We start from the raw sequence: 19,307 nt of genomic DNA, 5'->3' as shown, positions 1-19,307 counted from the left end.
AATAAAAAAAGCTTATAAAGCTTTAAGAAAGAATAGGAAGTGCCGTCGACTTATTGGGAAAAGAGAGGAAAATAACTTTCATATGCATCAAAGTCTTGTTATTATAGTGGCAAAAGAATAAAAGTGGTATTACATAAAGTAGCATTAAACAGTAGCAGTATAGAGAAAAGTAGCACAATGACAGTGGTATGAGATCGAGTAAAAAAGTAGCACAGGTCTTGACACAACCATGTCTAAAGCACAGATGATTACAAAAATTTAAATGAATTAGAAAACAGTTATGATTATCCAGAAGAAAGCTAACCCAGTGCCGATTCATATAAGATGGTAATGTCGCAACAGAATCTTGGTCATAAATTTTCAGTGCAGATTTATATAACTTCCTGACCTTTACAAGATTATATTTAACAACACTGGATGCAAGGTTTGCTTCCAATTAAATGACAGCGCAGTAAAGCCATGAAGTTAAACAAATCTGCACTGAAAAATTACGATCAAAATTCTTCTACAAGAGACTGAATGGACTCCATTTTGTAAGTACTCGGGTTTAGTTGGACAAATCAGTCCTGTGTTAGATTTCTAATTTCTAGTGGAAGCTTAGTATAGCCATAACTAAGGTACATGTGTGCCAGTGACATCTTTGGCATACCTAACTATCAAAAAGGCAACACAAGTTTTCTTGCTGGTGCAATGCAACAGTGCGTCCCAAAAGGGTCAAATAAAACGGAACGCAAGAGAGTTGGCAACAAAGATTTAAGAGAGGCTCAAATTTCTGGGGGCAGTTCAACTCCTTCCCAACAACTCTTTGCAACTGTATATGAGACTTTAGAGAGGATGCAAGTCTTCCGAGTGAGTTGGAGGAACAGAAACGAAGATTCCACCTCACAGCTCTGTAACCAAGATCAGAGACCAGTCTGAGGCCATGGCACACATCCCAAAGCCCACACCAAAACCTGACAAGGAATAATAGAAGATATGATCACTGATCACACCCCCTTTAGTGCTAATTAAACCAATACCCGACAACCCAGGGCCAAGACACTACTGCCATCTACATTCAAACAAAGCCAACAGGAAATAAATACATAAGTCCACATAGTAGATTGGTAGAAAGCTGGTTGATTAGTTTGAGGAAAGAAAGTAGGAAACATTTTGAGGCCAAAGACCAGATCTGAAGAGTTGCAACTGGGAGTAAAAACCTAGAACATAAGAATAACCAATTGTATCCAATTTCCTTACACAGATAATATGATGCTGATGCAATGGCGAAGTATCTCTAGACTTTCTATAACCTATCAGAGTCAATGAAACCAGGTATTTGAGACCTCCAATTGCTACAGATAAAATTTTACTACAGAGCCAATCCTACCCAATATCCCTGAACACATGATTTTATTCTAATGGAATTGGGAAGTCTCTCAAGATTTGGGGACCCGACTGAAGTCCGGGGTCTTGGTCAAGTATTGGCAGTTTGAAAGCTCCATTAATATTGACACTTACAAGGAAAGCTGTTAAATATGCCAAAAATTTGACAGCTCGATGTCTCGACGTATGAAGCCCAATGCATATACCTCTTACTCTCTAAAGTGACTATCTCGACTACAGATAATAGCAGTGGGCCACATATCACATTTATTCGACACACAGACAAAAAGATTCAACCTAATTGACTTGTATTGGTAGAGGAAAGAGAACGCTATGACAAAGTTCAATAACTTCTGCCTATTAATGGCATTAAGCAAAACTAGCCTAACCTCTATCTAACCTTGATGGCATTGAATCTAATGTCATTAGTGACTGTTTTCCCAAAACAGTTAACTGTAAACAAATTCAAAATTAATCACAACAACTGGGCAGTAATCAGCTACATATATACAACAAAGATCAAAAACTAACATCACACTTCAGTACATCAAAAACAAAACTCTTCTTCCAAGAGTTTGAACACTTGTACACTTAACAAACAATAGATGGATAACATTAAAACCAGACAATCATATGTAATTGTTTGTAAACTTCGCTTTATCAGCACATTCCCAAATCCAGAAGGCATCAAAATCCTAGAAAGTGCATAGTGATTTAAACTAGGATATTAATATGAAGTAAAGCTGACGGAAATAATTTTGAGTTCATAAGAGGATTAAGGAAATGTGTATTTTCCTGTAATCTAATTTTATAATCATTACTGAAACTATTATTTATTGAACATCTAATATTAAGAGATTATTAGTCAATAGAAGATATGTGCAAGACTTACATATATTCCCAAAGGGTCAAATGAGAGAAAAACAGAATAAATGAATGTTACCTTATACAGAGTGCATACAAAGGAGGCAGAAAGCGAGAAACAGAACAATTTTCTTTCTTATGTCAGAGTGAAGTGGAGACACCATTAGTAGAACAGTTCACTTCAAAAAAAAAGTTGTGATGAAATTCACATAAACAAATACCATTAGAGAAAAAATTACTCTTTCGTATCCATTTCTAAACGGCAAAACATCTTTTAAGGAACTACAATGTAAAGTTTGATGGTAAAGTATTCTTGGTTCAAAATAAGAAAACACAATCGTCATTAACATATGTGAATTCATGAAAATGAGGAGTTATGATGAAATTCCTGTAAATAAATACTAATAGAATCATGCCCTACTTTAAATAAGTTTTTCTTTGTTTTCGGCCTATTTTGGTCCCCAACCACCCAATAAAAAAAAAATCTTATATCTTTTTGACTTTATAAATTTGAATTGATCGCCATGCAATCTCTTATCAATGATCCAACATTTGTCGGTGGTACCAAACTGTCATATACTTGTAATTCATAAACTATGATGACTGAAAATTAAACGACAAAATATGATTGTTATCAAGATTCCAAATACAAACAAAAAGAAAAAGAAAAAAAACCGTCAACTCTAACAAATAAACCAACAAAAAAATTTCATTAGTTCCGAACAGTTCATAAATAATTAAATATTAGGGCTAAATACTGGTTACTACCCTGTGGTTTAGGTCCAAAATCAATTCAGTCCCTGGACTTCTAATTTCATCAAAAACACCCCTGCACTTTCAATTTTGATCTAATAGGTCCAATTTATTAATATTCTGTTATGGGTTCAAGTTATAGTTGGATTAATTGTTGAAAAACTATTTATTTGATAGATTTCTAATAGTGGATCTCACTCCTAAATTGACTATGCAGGCCATTTCAACACCACATCATAAAACATAGGCCATATATAAGCCACGTCAACAAGTTAAATAACTCAATTGTCAGAAGTCTAATAGGTAGTAATCAGTATTTAGCCCTAAATATTATGAGTCGAATGTGTTTGTACGTATTTACATTACTTATGCTACCACAACCGGCGAGATTAGAAATTGGCTTCATCAGACAAAAAAAAGTGAGAGAGACAAATGAAATTAGCTTTATCAGATCGAAATGAAGTAAAACAATAAATTCCAATTTTTTTGGAGTCCATAGACCAAAATCCATGTGACGCTAGGAAATCAAATAATCAGATGATGGCCGGGTTTATCTACGTTGGAGAACCAAAAAGCTGCTGGCAAGGGTAAAAATTTTGCGGCTTTCATGTTTTTACATATCAAATTTCTTGTTTAGCTGAAACTAAAGGAAAAAGATTGATCATTTATGCTTAGAAGGTCGGTCTTTTAGTTTCTGGGGAAATTATGGCATAGATCTAGCTACTGCTGCTGTGTAATTTGATTTTTTTTGGTTGGTCAACTAATACAATTTTGTCAATTGTTTGATTTTCACAGGAAGCCAACTTGAAAAAAAAAACAAGAAAGCTATGTCAATCTAGGTAATTTTTCCTTTGAGGTAACTTAAGCATGTGTTTCTGCTTGTTAGAAGACCTAGCGCTCTGCTAGGGTTTGAGAGAGGCTCTTCTTTGCGGCGTGAATCTCTTGTACCTTCTCCGTTTTGTCAATGGAGACCATGGCAGGCTTTCGTCTGCTAATCCTTGGTGTGTGTGTTGCGTTCAACGATGGCTGCAGTGCGGAAGTTGTGGGTTTGGATCTAAACAAGTTCTTTGGAAGATCGATCTCGATGGTGATTATGGGGGAGGGGAGCGGCGGGTTGGTGCCGTGTATGGTTCCTATTTATCGGTGGTGGAAGCTGGATCCGACTTGGTTGTTGTCCGATTAGAGGACTGTAGTGAAGGTGGGGTGGCGTTGTCGGCCTCCCCTTCTTAATTCTTCTGTTGATGGCATCGATGGTGCTGCACGGGGGCTATGCTTCTGGCCCTCTGATGGTGGTGGAGCTTCAGTGGCTGTGGCGGTGCGGTGTTTGATTTCCGATCTCGTGCAGCCAAGTACTGGGTGTTTCTCCTTGCTTGTCAGCTATGGGGATGGAGGTTTCCAGGGCGACGGTGTTCCTACTTGGGCTCTCTGGGCTTGTGATCGATCTGGGGATGGGGATGCTCAACGTGGTGGCTATTTAGGCTATGCTGGTGATGGCCTGAAGAAAGTCAGTAGGGGCGGCAGCGTCTTTTCCGGTGACGGCGACGGCGACATGTAACTTGGTAGCGGCTATGTTGTGGAGCAGCTGGTTGCTAGGGTTTCAGAAAATTTGGGATGTTGGGCTCAAGTATTGGGCTTAGTCTGGACTGGGATGCATTGGGTCCATATGGGCTCTGGGGTTTTATTTTTTATTTTAATTTTGAGCCTTCCTCTTTTTATACAAAAAGAGGATGGACCTATTTTAGTTTAATCTTTGTTATTGGGTCGCAAAAACCAGTGCCTTAGCTGTTACCTTTTATGCCTGCTTCGAGGTTTCTGGTTTTTGTTAGAATAATGGTGCGTGGACTTCCTAAAAGGTGGGTGTACTAGGGACTTTCTGGGATGCTATTCGTTTATAATAGGGTTTTTTGAGGTTCTAAGGAACGATTGCTTTCTGTCGACTCCATTGGGGTGTTTCGTTCTTGTACTGCTTGCTGAATTTAATGAACGGGCTGACCTATCTTCGTTAAAAAAAAAAAAAAAAAACATGTGTTTCTGCTTTGTGGTTTTGAGTTTACTCATTAGCGGATTTGTTGTGTGGCAACCTGGTGCACTATTCAATGGTGTAGGGGTTAATCCTGTAGGTCAGGAAAATCGTGGCTGAAGCTGAATTCTTGTAGCAGTTGTTTGGATAGGAAGCTAATTTTGTAGCTTTATTGTTGATAAGACTTCCACTGTGTAGTAAGCTCTGAGGAGCATTTACTTATTATTTTGTTAATGCAACTTAATTTGTAAACTTTGTGCTATGTAATATGTGACTCTAAAGAACGAGTCTGTATTTACATTTGAGGGTTTGAGACATTGTTGGTTGCCTTGTTTAAAGGAAACATATTAGTGGTATTTTGTATTGATGTCCAAACCATCACGCCTGGAATTCTTGTGTTGATTGAAATTTTATAATTATTTGTGATTGAAATTCAGTGCGTGACACTTCTATCAAAATTTTCCAGCCTTAATTATTTCACCAATGATGATATGCCTCTGGTGGTGCAATAACAATATGTTAATACTCTCTCAAGAAATCTTGCAACCTTATCTCACCAATGATGATTGTTTCATTAAACTATGTACACCTTGTGAGAAAGAAGAAGAAGAAGATGATGAAGAACGTCGTCTGGTGGTGCAATAGTTATCTGTTGATACTCCCTCAAGAGCTCTTTACTCTCTGATGGATGACTTCTGCCCTATCAAAATCTTCCATCCTTATTTCACCAATGATGATTGTTTCATTAAACTGTGTACACCTTGTGAGAAAGAAGAAGAAGAAGAAGAACGTCCTCTAGAGATGCAATAACTATTTGTTTATACTCCCTCAGAAGCTCTTTTACTCTCTGATGGAGGGCTTCTGCCCCATCAAAATCTTCCAGCCTTATTTCACCAATGATGATTGTTTCATTAAACTGTGTACACCTTGTGAGAAAGAAGAAGAAGAAGAAGAACGTCCTCTAGTGGTGCAATAGCTATATGTTGATACTCCCTCATGAGCTCTTTTACTCTCTTATGGAGGGCGTCTGCCCATCAAAATCTTCCAGCCTTATTTCACCAATGATGATTGTTTCATCAAACTGTGTACACCTTGTGAGAAAGAAGAAGAAGAAGAAGAAGAACGTCCTCTGGTGGTGCAATAGCTATTTATTGATACTCCCTCAGGAGCTTTTTTTACTCTCTTATGCAGAATGTTCTCTGGTGGTGCAATAGCTATCTGTTGATACTCCCTCAAGAGCTCTTTTACTCTTTGATGGAGGACTCTAGCCCCATCAACGTATTTCACCAATAGCCTGATAGAGTTATGATGAGATTGATCTAACATCTCTCGGTGGTACCAAACTCTCATGTACTTGTAATTCATTGACTATGATGACTGAAAATTAAACGACCAAATATGATAGTTGTCAAGATTCCAAATACAAAGAAAGGAACCCGTCAACTCTAACAAATATACCAACCACAATTTTCTCATTAATCCCGAACAATTCATAAATACTATGAGTCAATCGTGTGTGGTAGTTATGTTACTTGTGTTTAGGGGTGGGTTCGGTTTGATTCAGTTTGGTTTTGAGCCCAAACCGAAAACCGAACCGAACTTGGACTTCAGTTCGGTTTTTCGTTTTTGAGAAGTTGAAATCGAAAACCGAACCGACCAGTTCGATTCGGCCGAGTTCGGTTTTTTTTTTTTTTTTTTAGGTAAAACAGATTTTTACTACTTCTACTTCTATCTCTTTGGTATTTTAAGTACTCGGGATGTTTTTTTTTTTCTTCAAACCTATAATAATAATAATCCATAACAATGAGTTTACAAGTTCACTAATGTATGCTTTATACTTCAATAGACAATAATTTATACTCTATAGTTCATAATTCAAACTTCAAAGCTTCAAAATAAATAATTTAGTCTAAAATTTATAGTCCATCAACAGATGAAATGGTCAAAAAATATAGAGTCCAAAGTTTATAAAGTCCATCAACTCATCAACACTAACCTCACAAATTAAAAACGTTTCTAAGTTCACTAACACCACAAACATCACAAAGAGAATGAACAAATATCAACATATGAAGGAGGGCATTAACTCAAGCTCGGAAAGATGAAGTCTTCGACTTTGGAGGTAACATATCACTCCGACTACTCCCCACTGCAGCTCCACATGGCATCTCTTAAGCAATTCTACATTGGCATAAGAGAATAATAAAAAGAAAAACATTAGAAAATAAAAACATACAATGATATATAACATAAAAATTACAACTTCATTAACCCAAAAAACATTAAATAAGAAAATAGAAACAATTACCTCTTTCCGCTTCTTTGCACAACTCCATCTCCTCAATGGTAGGCACATGATGTAAATACACATTTTCACTCCTAAGCCAATTTTGGCTACATATCAAGGCCTCCACCATTCTAGGACGTAGGGATCTACGATATGGATCAATAATCCTCCCACTTGTGCTAAAGGAAGATTCTGAAGCTACGGTGAAACACTAGAATAGCTAGAATCTCTTTTGCAACGCGGGCTATTTACATACTTCATTCACCTTCCACCAATTCAACAAGTCAAAGTCTTCACCATCACCTTCAATAGGATCTCCAAGATACCTATCCACATCATTGTTGATGATCTCGGATTTCTTTGATCTTCTCCTTTGCTCCTTCTCATTCAACCTCCTTTCTAACTCCGTACAACCTTTACTTGAGGAAGACACCCCCTCACTTGATGCTTGAGTTCCACTAACCTCACTAACACCACTTCCCCTTCCCTCTTCTTCATACACCTTGTAAAGGTCATACAAGAGATCTTTCACACTCTTTGTGTTAGCTTCTACCTTTTCATCCATCTCCCCATCAATAATCTCAAAATAATCGACAACTTTTTCAATTTGAGAGGTTTTGCTGAAGGAGAAAATCAATTAGGGACTGAAGAAGCATCTTTAGTTTCGAAATTGTGATCTCAGAATACCTGCTTACCGGCGAGAGGCGAAGATTTCTGGCAAAGGTACGAGGGAGATGACGAGACCGTCCAGATGTGTTGATTTGATTACCGGGGTGGTGAGCTCAGATCGAGAGAGAAGTCAGAGCTTTGATTCGAAATTGATTGGTGGCAAACGCTCGGAGCTCCAGCAACTACACACATAGAAAGATTTTAAACAGTAGCTCAGATCGTTGAAAATCAAAGTGCAGACGGAGTTGGAAGCGATCTTACCTTTCAGAGACTGAAAGAAGGAAAGCGGATGACTACGTGAGGCTTCATGTCTTTGAAATTGAATGGCGACGGCGGACGGAGGGTTGGGGTTCCTGCAGCGATGAGCCCCAAAGTGCAGAGCCAGAGAATGTTCAGCTTGAAACGAAAGAAGTGAAAATGTCGGGCAGCGAGTGATGAGAGAGTCTCTGTTAGGTCATTTAGATCTCCAACCAATCAAACAAAACGACGCCGTTTTACATATATGTGAACAGTACTTCGGTTTCGGTTCGGTTCAGTGTTTTTCAGCTTCGGTTCAGGTTTTGGTGCGGTTTTTTTCGGTTTTCAGTTTCACGAGCCCACCCCTACTTGTGCTACCACATGAGGTAGTTAAATTGACGGATTAGAAATTGGCTTCACCATTCCAAAAAAAAATCAGAGAAAAAAAAATTGAAATGATCTTTATCAGATCAAAATGAAAAAAAGAAATTTGAATCGAGTTCAGAATGTCCAATAAGCAGCCAGATCTTTTGGTCATAAACCAATATTAAATATATCATGTGTTTTAATCAATTACTAAAAAATGGGCTAACTTCATGACTAGCAATTCTCTCTTTCTGGGGAAAATGATGAAAAGCTAAATATGGCAGCTTGAAGAAGCCTAAACAATGCAGTTATACTCTATCTTTTCATGCAAGGAAACAAATTTGATGAGAATTTGTAAAGTACATAAAAAGCAAAAAGTTAATAACTTGGTTAAGATAGTTAAGCATACTTGAGACTATATAAAGGCATATAACACTAGGGACTATATCAATGTTCACTTTCGATTTGGGGCAATAAGCACAATCTTATATAGCAGAAAAACCAAGTTTATTGTTACAAAAACAAGCTACAAAAATGCTAAACTAGTTGGTCTTTTTGTTCATGTTGCCAACAAGATGGCGCATCTGAAACCTCCAGAACATGAAATAAGCCAAACCCAACCCAACCAAAACAAAAATCCAAACACCCTCTTCCTTGCTCTCCTTCTCCGACCTCACCTCCGCTATACTAAACATCTCCCTCTCCGAATTCCCCGTCATTCCCTCAAGCACATGCCCGTATATCACGTACACCCTGTCCTCCGCTGCCACGGCCACCGAGGTCGGAAACCTCTCCGCTTCAAGCTCCGTCTTGTCATAAACCACACCCTCTCCCCAGCTGTCTTGGCTCTTAAGAAACCACATTTTATTCATGGAAACCACCACAACGGTCCCGTCTCGTCGGACAGCAATCCCGTCGGCCAGAGGCAAGTCCTCCGGCAGCAGCACCTCCCTGGCGGTTCCGTCCTCCGCGTCCACCTTGAACAGCTTCCCGGTGTTGGATTGCACCACCAGTAGATAGCCCTTGCTGACGTAAGCAACGCCGTTGAGGCCGCAGAAGCTAAAGGGCGAGTCGGGGTCCACAGGATGCGCCGAGAATAGCGGAGACTTGGAGAGGACGGAGGCCACGCCGTCGGAGTTGACTTTCCAGATGAAGTTCGCCGCCGAGTTGGTGACGTAGGCGTTGCCCTTGAAATCCACGGCGACGTCGTTGGCGATCTGGCGGGAGGCGTCGCCGTCGGCCGAGGGGAGGGGCGTGAGGAAGAGGCGGCGGCGCGTGCGGAGGTCGTAGGCGGCGAGGGCGCTGAAGTGAGGGAGCGGCTCCATGGCTTGGACGGCGGCGAGGAGGCGGTTGTTGACGGCGTCGACGGCGAGGCCGGCGAAGGTGACGTTTTCGGGGAGAGTGGGGTCGGAGATGAGAAGGTCGGTTACGGCGGCGTCGGAGACGGAGTAGATGGTGCGGTGGCGGATGGCGCCGACGATGAAGTGCTGGGCGGAGGGGTCGTAGGCGAGGCCTTCGGGGTAGAGATTTGGGGATCGGAAATTGATGACGTGAGGCTTGCTTGCTTGGGTTTGGATCGGGATTGAGCTCAGCAAAATGAAAACAACAAGGACGGAGGAGGCGATTGAACAAGTCATGGTGTTCGTTGCTCAGTATCGGAGGCTCATGAAGAGATTTATAGAAGGGGGTTTTCTTGCCTAGGAATCCACTCGCAGCCGGCCGGAGTTTTGACTTTGATTTCTTGTCAAACGGAGAACGACGACTAGTTTCAGAAAGATGTTGGTTGCAGATAGGCCTGGCAACGTGCGGGTTTCGGGCGGGTACAGTGCGGGTTATTACCGGGCCGGGTTTTTAACGGGCCGACCCGGTAAAAACCGGTTAAGTTAACGGGTTTCGCGGGCTAAATCCGATGGGTTTGCGGGTTATCCTTTGGAACCCGTTAACAGATTTTTTTTTTTTTTTTTTTTTTAAAAAAAAACAACTAGAACCGGTTAAGAGTTAAGACTTATTTAATGGGTTCGAAATACATATTTAATGTACTAAATAAAATACATTTTTAATGCACTAAATAAAATACGTCTAAGTCATATTAATTGCGGCAAATCATCTCTTTGTACATTTCTTGTTGCATCCTCTCCCCTTTCCTCCGTAGATATAAATTGAGACTCATCATTTATACTCATCTACAAAAAAATAAAAAAAACATACAGAGGTTAATCAAATTCTCAAGACAAAGAAAACAGAGGTTTACCAATACATAAAGACAGAAAACAGAGCATTATTCACTACCAGCAGAAGCAAAACTTGTAAACTTATGCAGAAAAATATGCATAAGTTTACAAACTTATGCAGATAACAAGTATATAAAATTTATTGTAAAGGGCTGAGTCAAAAAGATGATTTCAAAGCTAAAAAACTCAAATAATAAATACATTTGAAAAACCACATGATCAAACACGCAGCCTTTCTCATTAATCCAGATTTTTTTTTTATACGGTTTGAACCTACAATGCCATTAGCCCATCATTGCAACTCTATCTCCTTCTCATCACACTCTGCGATTACCAGTGTTCCTCTTTATCAAAAGGGAAAAACTCACAAACAGTACCTGAACTTCAAGCCACTAATAACTTTCGTACCTCAAGTTAAAAAAATATCAGATTGGTACCTGAACTTCTGACCCCGACCCAATATCAGTATCTGGGAACAGTAAAATCGTTAACGGAGTTAATTTTTTAAGAGTAAATTTGTCATTTCACTGTTTATCATCTCCAAAACTCTCCCCTCTCTCTCTGCAAACCCAGATTTTTCATTATCTTTTTCATACCTCACACACACAAACCCAAATCGACCAAATGAGAGGTGAGAGGAGTTGGTGGTGGATGGGACGGTGGCTATTGAAGAAGTGAAAGGTTGGTTGATAGTGGTGATGAGGTATGAAGAAGAAGAAGAAGAAATCTGGTATTGCAAAGAGAGGGGAGAGTTTTGGAGATGATGAATAGTGAAATGACATATTTACCCTTCAAAAATTAACCTCGTTAACGATTTTACTGTTCCCAGGTACTGATATTGGGTCGAGGTCAGAAGTTCAGGTACCAATCTGATATTTTTTGAACTTGAGGTACGAAAGTTATTAGTGGCCGATAGGTCAGGTATTGTTTGTGAGATTTTCCCTTATCAAAATCAAACCCAAAAACAATAAATTAAACCCAAGCAAAACAACAACAATCCACATCCCATCAAACCCAGTTCACCAATAACATTAACCTCCAACAAAAACAAAAAGCCTGCTGGTCTAATCCCAACTTCCTGAACCAAAGCCAAAACGAATTAGAACCCAGAATTTCTCAAGGAAGAAGACGAAGATTCAGCAAATTAAATCCAACAAAACAGTAAAGTGGGTTCTCAGATTCAGCAAACCCAGATAAAGACAAACTGAGAACTGAAGAGAGAGATCAGAGATGGTACCTTCACTACCTTTACCTTCCAAGTCCCAGGCTTCAATGCTCAGATCTCTCTCACTCTGAAATTGTGGGTTTGGATGAAGAAGAGAGAGATGGAGTTATTGAGTCTACGAGAGAGGCAGAGAGGGTGAAAACGGAGCAGACAAGGGTTTGGATTGCTAAAAGAAAACGGAGCAGAGAAGAGTTTTAATTTTCATAAATAAATTAACGGGTTCCAACGGGCCTAACGGGTCTAGCACGGCCCGGCCCGTTAATTTACGGGTTTTTTTCGTGCGGGTTTTTTTCAGTCCGGATTAATAATTGGGCGGGTTCGTGCGGGTTTTGGGCAGGTTTGCGGGTTACGGGCTCCAATGCCAGGCCTGGTTGCAGATAAGCTTAGAGATCCTTGATAATGCTAAACAGCCCGTTATTCATACTGTCCATAAGAAAAGCCCGGCCCACCTAGCGTAATGGTCCAAATCCAAACCCAGAACCGAAACCCAAACCCAAGTTAGTAGAGCAAGGACAACCGATCTCTGTCTATAATGTTAATGAAATTTGAATCTGTATCGTCTACGATGTCAGTTATTCTAAATAATTAATAAGAGTTCACTGACGGTTGATAATTAGTCGTTTGTAGATTATTATCTTGCTATTTTAAATTGTAGTTCACTTCAAAACAACTTGGGCTATTGTTTCTTTTTGCAACATTCAGAGTAACTATTGTATGATCGATCTCTGACTAATATAGGGCGGACACTTCAAAAAGAACTGGTGCTATATTTTTTTCTTTTTCAACATTCAGAGAGATTGCCGACACTTGTTTACAAGGGAAAAAAGTAAAGAAATAAAGTAAATAGCCAATTTTTATTATCAATAAGTAAGACTGAGTTTGGCTTTGCGTTTTTAGAGAAAAAACAGCTTATTTTAAACTTTTTGAGTTTTTTTTTTTTGAAAGAAGGACGTCAGACTTTATTATAGCACTCAAAGGAGATTAACGAGTACAATGCATGACCACACATTCCCTAACAGCCAGAGGAATGGTACCTACCCAAGAAACATCTAACCTAGAATATAAAGCTAATTTAGCAAGTTTATCTGCTGCAACATTTGATTCCCTATAAATGTGGGCAAAGTAAGCCCCTGGCAGAAAGTTAATAACTTGTTAAGATAGTTAAGCATACTTGAGACTATATCAAGGCATATAACACTAGGGTAGGTCCTAGGGCAGTGCTTCCCACACCCAAAACTACTAGAGAGATGCTCCCAACCAAATATGGCATAAAAAAGCCTCAATCCTACAAGGACAGCATGTTGCAAACCCAAGGTGTTTTAGAAACGCCAGAATCTTTTGGAAAAGAGAAAAGTAAATTATCTATGAGCTGTGGAAGAGAAACTTTTGGTCTATAATGTATAATCAGATGATGGGTGGTTCCTCTACGTTGTCGTTTCACAAGTTCCTCTCCGTCCCCCCTTCTCTCTCTCACCTCAAAAATGGCGGGACTTCCTTCTCCTCCTCTCCAACCTCAATGCCACTCCTCCATAGGCCTCGCCCTTCTCTCCTCCGCCTCCACACTCCAAACGCACCGTTTCGCCTCACCTCCGATCGCAAACCCACCGCCCGCAATGTCAAACTCCATGCTTCACTCCCAAACCCTGCCCCCTCCTCCTCCGCGATCTCAAGCGGCGTCGTTTTCAGCTCGGTGTTGACCATAGCCCTGGCCGTCGCCAACCGCGTTCTCTACAAGCTGGCACTCGTCCCCATGAAGAACCACCCCTTCTTTCTGGCCCAATTCATAACCTTTGGGTAATCTAATCCTCACTAATCTTCTATGCTCTTTCATTTCAATTTGTGCTAAAGTTTTGATCTTTTTGGAATTATTGGTTTTTGTAATGCGATTGAAATTGTGGGTTTTTTGTTTGCTCAGTTATGTGGTGATATATTTCTCAATATTGTACATACGGTACCGTTCTGGGATTGTGACTGACGAAATGCTAAGGCTTCCGAAATTGCGGTTCGTGGCCATCGGGGCCTTGGAGGCCCTTGGAGTCGCTTCTGGGATGGCTGCTGCAGGTACCATAAATATTTATTTTTATTATTAGTTATTTGTGTTTGAGTTACAAGTACCTGGTTATGTGTTGATAGCCTAATGTGTATACATTCCGGAGTAATAGTGAGTTAGATTATGAGGTAGAAATACCTTGTCTGAGTTGTGTGTGATGAGAAATGAACTAATGAAGTAGGAAGTGTGTTTGGTTATTGATGGTTTTGGTGTTTTAATTTTTTGAATTGTATGTATTTTCTCAACAGCCATGCTTCCCGGACCGGCCATACCCATATTGAGTCAGGTATATTCTATTATCCTAGCAAAATAGTTACAAATAAATGAAACAAAAGAGCATGCTATATACTGAGCAGGTTATTACCTATGGAAAGCCGTCCCCAATTTAAGCTACTTATTCGTAAAAACTTGTATTAACGCATCATCAGTATGATGCATATGTCGTTAAGTAGGATATTGTAATGATGCCATATATGTTGGAGTTCAGGAATGGAAGGCTTGCCCATCAGCTACACTGAGGCATCCCATTTGTATTAGAAGTCTAGTCTGTTGAATGGAATAGATAATCTAGAAAGTAAATTTGATGAAGGAACTGTTTATGGCGAAGGTGTTTGAAACCCAAAAGGTGGGAAAAATGAGACCAGGTTGGTTGTGCAGATAGTATGTCATGACCTAGGGTTGTATAGGGATTATCAATGCTGCATGTGAGGATCAGTTTAGTTTTTGGTAAAATAGTAAGGAAAAAAAATCAGTACAAAAAATGTGAAAATAGTATGAAATTCAAAGAGCATGTAAAACTTTTGTCTTTTATGTCCAAGTAATAATTGCAAACTTCTCCTCAATTTTGCTTTATGTCGCAATATTGTGCAGACATTTTTGGTGTGGCAGCTTGGTTTTTCTTCTCTTATCTTGGGAAGATCATACAGAATCAATCAGATTGTTGGCTGTATCCTCGTAGCTGCAGGTGTAGCGCTAGCTGTTGCTAGGTATCTTAATCCATTCTTCTACAATTCAAAGACCTGCTACTATTTTAGTTGTATGTAACGCAGTCCGGTCCTTTATCAATTGTGTTGAAGCCTTGAAGGATTTGTGACACTAGTCTTGAAGGGCACCACCAGCAGTCACTTGGACCTGGTTCACCTTTAAAGTTATATAATACTTGCAAATGATTAATGGTCTGCATGCTCATTTATCATGTGGTGGATAAGGTTAAAGATAATTACAAATGAACATCACGAAATGAATGGGGTTAGCTATAATAATTTCACTTTTATGCATTTAAAGATAATGTTTTTGCAGAGGAAAAGGTCTTGTTAGATGTCTGAACCCACATTTTGGTCTTTATTTTAGTCCAAGTGAAAGAGGCAATTTGTCAATACAGAAAACAGAATGAAAAACATGTTTTTTTTTTCTTTTTTCTTTTTTGTTGATGAAACACAACTATTCAGATTTTATCTGTCAACTATTAGATGTGCCTCTTTGAAGTCTGTCTGCAGTTTATATCTCTATGCGGCATGCATATTCTACACTTTCCCCAAGAATTTGCTTAGATCTAGGGCAGTTCTATTCCCACTCCCAGTTTGTCATCCTGCACTTCTTTTGTGAGTGATGAAAATAACTAAATATTGATTTTGGAGTTTAGGAAGACAAATTTGGAATTTACATAGCCGTGTGCCTAGATCTATCTTCCTCTTTGGGCATTCTTTTTATCTTTAAAGCGTGTTTGAGGAAGTCACCTTCTGCATCATTAAATGTTAGAAGCGCTGCAAGTATCCCATCTTCTCTTAAAAGGTAGATTAACATTACTAAGGATATACTTACTGAGTAAGAACTGAACTATTTCTATTAATGAATGGATTCCTTGACCCTCCTGTAGTCTAATGATTTTTGTGATTTTTGTTGAGGTTTTTCTTGTTGATTGGTTACTCCTTATTAGCTGCTAAAATGTGCCAACTACCACCTTTTTCAATTTATTGTAGTAATGCTTCTTACTAGAAACAACGTGAAAATTCTCAGTTCATTTTAATGAAGCTGAATTCTACTGGTAAATTGTGATATTCTAGAAAGAGAATCTCCACATTGTTAAACTTTGTGTCTTGTACTCTTATAGTTTTCCGTTCTACATGTAGTGAAGTCGGCTCCTGATGGTTGTTGTGTTTTATTTAATTTCAGTGGGAAAGATTCTGGCCAGATGCTATCTGGAGTTGAGTCTGTGTGGCCATTACTCATGATTTCTTCAAGTGCTTTTCAAGCTGGTGCATCTATAATCAAGGTTAAAGCAATGATCATTCTTTTTAAGTTTAGCGGTGCTCCTTATAAGCAAAATTACTAAGCTTGATTATTCGTCTGTGAACAGGAATTCGTCTTTGTTGATGCTGCAGTCCACTTAAAGGTATGGCCTTACCTTTTTAATTCTTTTATGTAATCAGCTGACATTTTTCTCAATTGTTTTCTTGTTGACAAGCTAATTTTGCATAGTTTCTCAAGTCACAAATCCATTTTCATGCAGGGAAAATCACTTGACATATTTGTTGTCAACTCTTTTGGATCTGGATTTCAGGTGACTATTACTTAAATTATTTATGCTCGATCACATTTATGGGCTCACTGGTAACAAGAATGTCCTTCATATGTCAGGTGATACAGTTAACAATAAGTCTTCTCATTCCAATACAAATTCACTATTATTGAGAAAAAGATGGGTATTGATTTGTCACTGAGGACCAATCAATGTGGTGCTTCCTCTCTAGCATGCGGTGGTGCATGTCCTTAAGGCATGATGAAGTTTAAAATGCCACTCATGGGAAGAATTGTATTTAAGGATGACAAAAATAAGTTGTTTTTGGGGACTTTAGGTGAAGATCCCTACTTCTAGCAACTTGAAACATAGGCTACAACTGAGATTTAACAGTGCCTCAAATTGGTTTTATGCATCTAGTTCATTGTGATACATTGTTTCTGGGTAGATTTGATAATTACCTTAAGATGGCTGAGCTACAGTCGACCTAGAAAATGTCTTTTAGGAAATAGCTTTGTCCCTGGTTGTTCAAGTTTATTCTTACTCTTAGTGTGGAGGTTAGAAAAATGAATCTGATGTAGATGTAACCTTTATTTCCTTTGACTTGCAGGCTCTTTTTGTACTTCTATTTCTACCTTTCTTATCAAATATGAGAGGCATACCATTCGCCCAACTTCCTACATATCTAAAAGATGGTGCTGGTTGCTTTCTCAATATGGGAGCTGCTGCATCAGGCAAGCTGTCTTATCTATCTTCAATTACTTTCTGTAATTTTGTAAATACATTGATATCGGAGTTATCTGGGATATGCTTTCAGTAATTCATGTACTATATGATATGCATGCTGTAAATACATTCTATGTTGATTGCTTTAAGTATCTACTCTCTCTCGGTGATAATCTGAAAATACTGATAGTATTATAGTTTTCATTAACTGCACTCTTCTGCCAGTTTGCAAAAATAATTGTAAAATATGGCATTATATCATTTTCCACCATCTGTCTTATCTTTAGTATATTTTCCTCTGAACCTTTGGCATCTTAGAACTCTTTTAATTTTTGTAAAATAATTTTACGATTCTGGTATTGAATGCAACAGACATTACCTTGAACTAAAATCATAAGATTAAGAAAGTTCATGACACCAACGTACATTTATGTGGCAAATGTACAAGCGAACAGTAGGTTTTGAAGATAAAAGCTATATCTGAATGGTTGCATGATGATTTGGAATGAACATGGGGCAATCATACTAATCTTAAGCATTGAAGACACAAAAGGCTCAATTGGAGTGATCTCATGACATATAGGAATTATCGATTTCTCTCATGTAGCTTAGTATCGATTTTCTGACGTGATTATTCTATTGTACCATGTAGAGATTAGTTATGCATGTTTTATGAATGAAGACTGAAGAGCTTCATAAAGTTTTCCAAAGTTCTCAGCAAATTAATTCATCACTTGCTTCAGGTTGTAATGGGGCTCCATTGCTTCCGCTGCTTTACATAGCTGCCAATCTGTTGTTCAACATAAGCTTGCTGAATGTAGTAAAGATCTCATCCGCGGTTGTTGCTTCTCTCATTGTGATGTTGTCAGGTTCTCCCTGATCTCTCTTTCTTGGTTTTGTATGTGGCATACATGGGATCTAATTTTTTTTTTAGCAAACTGTTGCTAATGTAGTGCTTTTGTTCATTCTGCAGTGCCAATCTCGATTTATGTTCTTTCCCTTCCATTGCCATATCTCCAAGAGGGTGCAACTTTGAGCCCCTTCTTCCTCTTTGGTAGTGCGGTTCTTGTCTTGGGTCTTATTTTGTACAGCATACCCCAACCGGCCAAGGATGTTTCTGAAATTAGTTGATATGATAATCTTAATTTGTTATGAATCCAAATCCAGATTATGCTTCAGTTTTTATCTCCGTTAAATTTCATTTTATCTCCATGAAAACTCATCTCACAAAGTCTAGGATTGAACCATCTACCTCCAATGGTAAACAAAAGTTGTTTCCACTCGACAATTTTTTAAGCAATTTTTTCACAAAAGGATGTTTTTTAGAGTAAATCACTAAATCACCACAATGCAGGTCATCCATTACACCAGTTAGGGTTGGTAATTTAGCACAAGTGGCTTGTAGATACAATTTTAAATTTTTTGTGAGATTCAAATGATTAACACTCAGTAGAACATGCCACATTGTCGACACGTGATAAAAAGATGCTCACTCTTAAATTCTAATCGATTGCTCATGCTCTATTAACTTGTCATCATAAAAGGAATTTCACTAAAGTAGCACTTCAATATTCAACAGAATAATTGATGAAAAAGTTTATATAATTGATTAAAAAATGTGTGGTTAGAGGATACTTCATGATGAAAAAGAAAAAAGAAAGAAGAAAGAAGTAGACTTGGAATCGATGTCGAAGAACATTCTTCCTCCAACCAAATTGGTTTCCGCATTGCTGCATTGAATTTAGTTGATGAATATATACTCCCAATCCTATTCATAACAGATAACTATAGGAGCTCAAAGATGAAGTAGACCGGGGGGTGGGCTGCCAAAAAAGTGTAGATGTTTTTTGGTCGAAGAAGAAGAGAGTTCAGAGGGGGAGAGAGAGAGAGAGTAGAGGGTGGGCGTTTGGCTTAATTAAGTAGCTAAAAGTAATAATAAATGAGCTTTTAAGGTTTTTTCTAATGTGTCAATATGATTGCCCTTATATATCAAGTC

At 38.7% G+C, this 19,307-nt stretch overlaps 2 protein-coding genes across 2 annotated transcripts; one reads left to right on the top strand and one right to left on the bottom strand.

Moving 5' to 3' along the window:
• Nucleotides 1-9,025: 9,025 nt before the first annotated feature.
• Nucleotides 9,026-10,410, bottom strand: LOC133743400 (uncharacterized). The gene has a single exon (XM_062171330.1). It carries the CDS (start codon nucleotides 10,196-10,198, stop codon nucleotides 9,104-9,106), a length of 1,095 nt encoding a protein of 364 aa, XP_062027314.1. The 5' UTR covers nucleotides 10,199-10,410; the 3' UTR covers nucleotides 9,026-9,103.
• A 2,829-nt stretch (nucleotides 10,411-13,239) lies between these two features.
• LOC133707149 (protein CLT2, chloroplastic-like) lies at nucleotides 13,240-18,517 on the top strand. The gene is made up of 10 exons (XM_062132698.1): nucleotides 13,240-13,811; nucleotides 13,933-14,078; nucleotides 14,316-14,353; nucleotides 14,938-15,053; nucleotides 16,240-16,339; nucleotides 16,424-16,459; nucleotides 16,577-16,627; nucleotides 17,196-17,319; nucleotides 18,055-18,180; nucleotides 18,285-18,517. The coding sequence occupies exons 1-10, from the start codon at nucleotides 13,414-13,416 to the stop codon at nucleotides 18,440-18,442; spliced, it is 1,293 nt and encodes a 430-aa protein (XP_061988682.1). The 5' UTR covers nucleotides 13,240-13,413; the 3' UTR covers nucleotides 18,443-18,517.
• The last annotated feature ends 790 nt before the right edge of the window (nucleotides 18,518-19,307 follow it).

This window comes from Rosa rugosa, chromosome 4 (assembly GCF_958449725.1).
Source record: "Rosa rugosa chromosome 4, drRosRugo1.1, whole genome shotgun sequence".
NCBI lineage: Eukaryota > Viridiplantae > Streptophyta > Magnoliopsida > Rosales > Rosaceae > Rosa > Rosa rugosa.
Note: the sequence above shows the minus strand (reverse complement) of the source record. Positions and strands in the feature narration are given on the sequence as shown.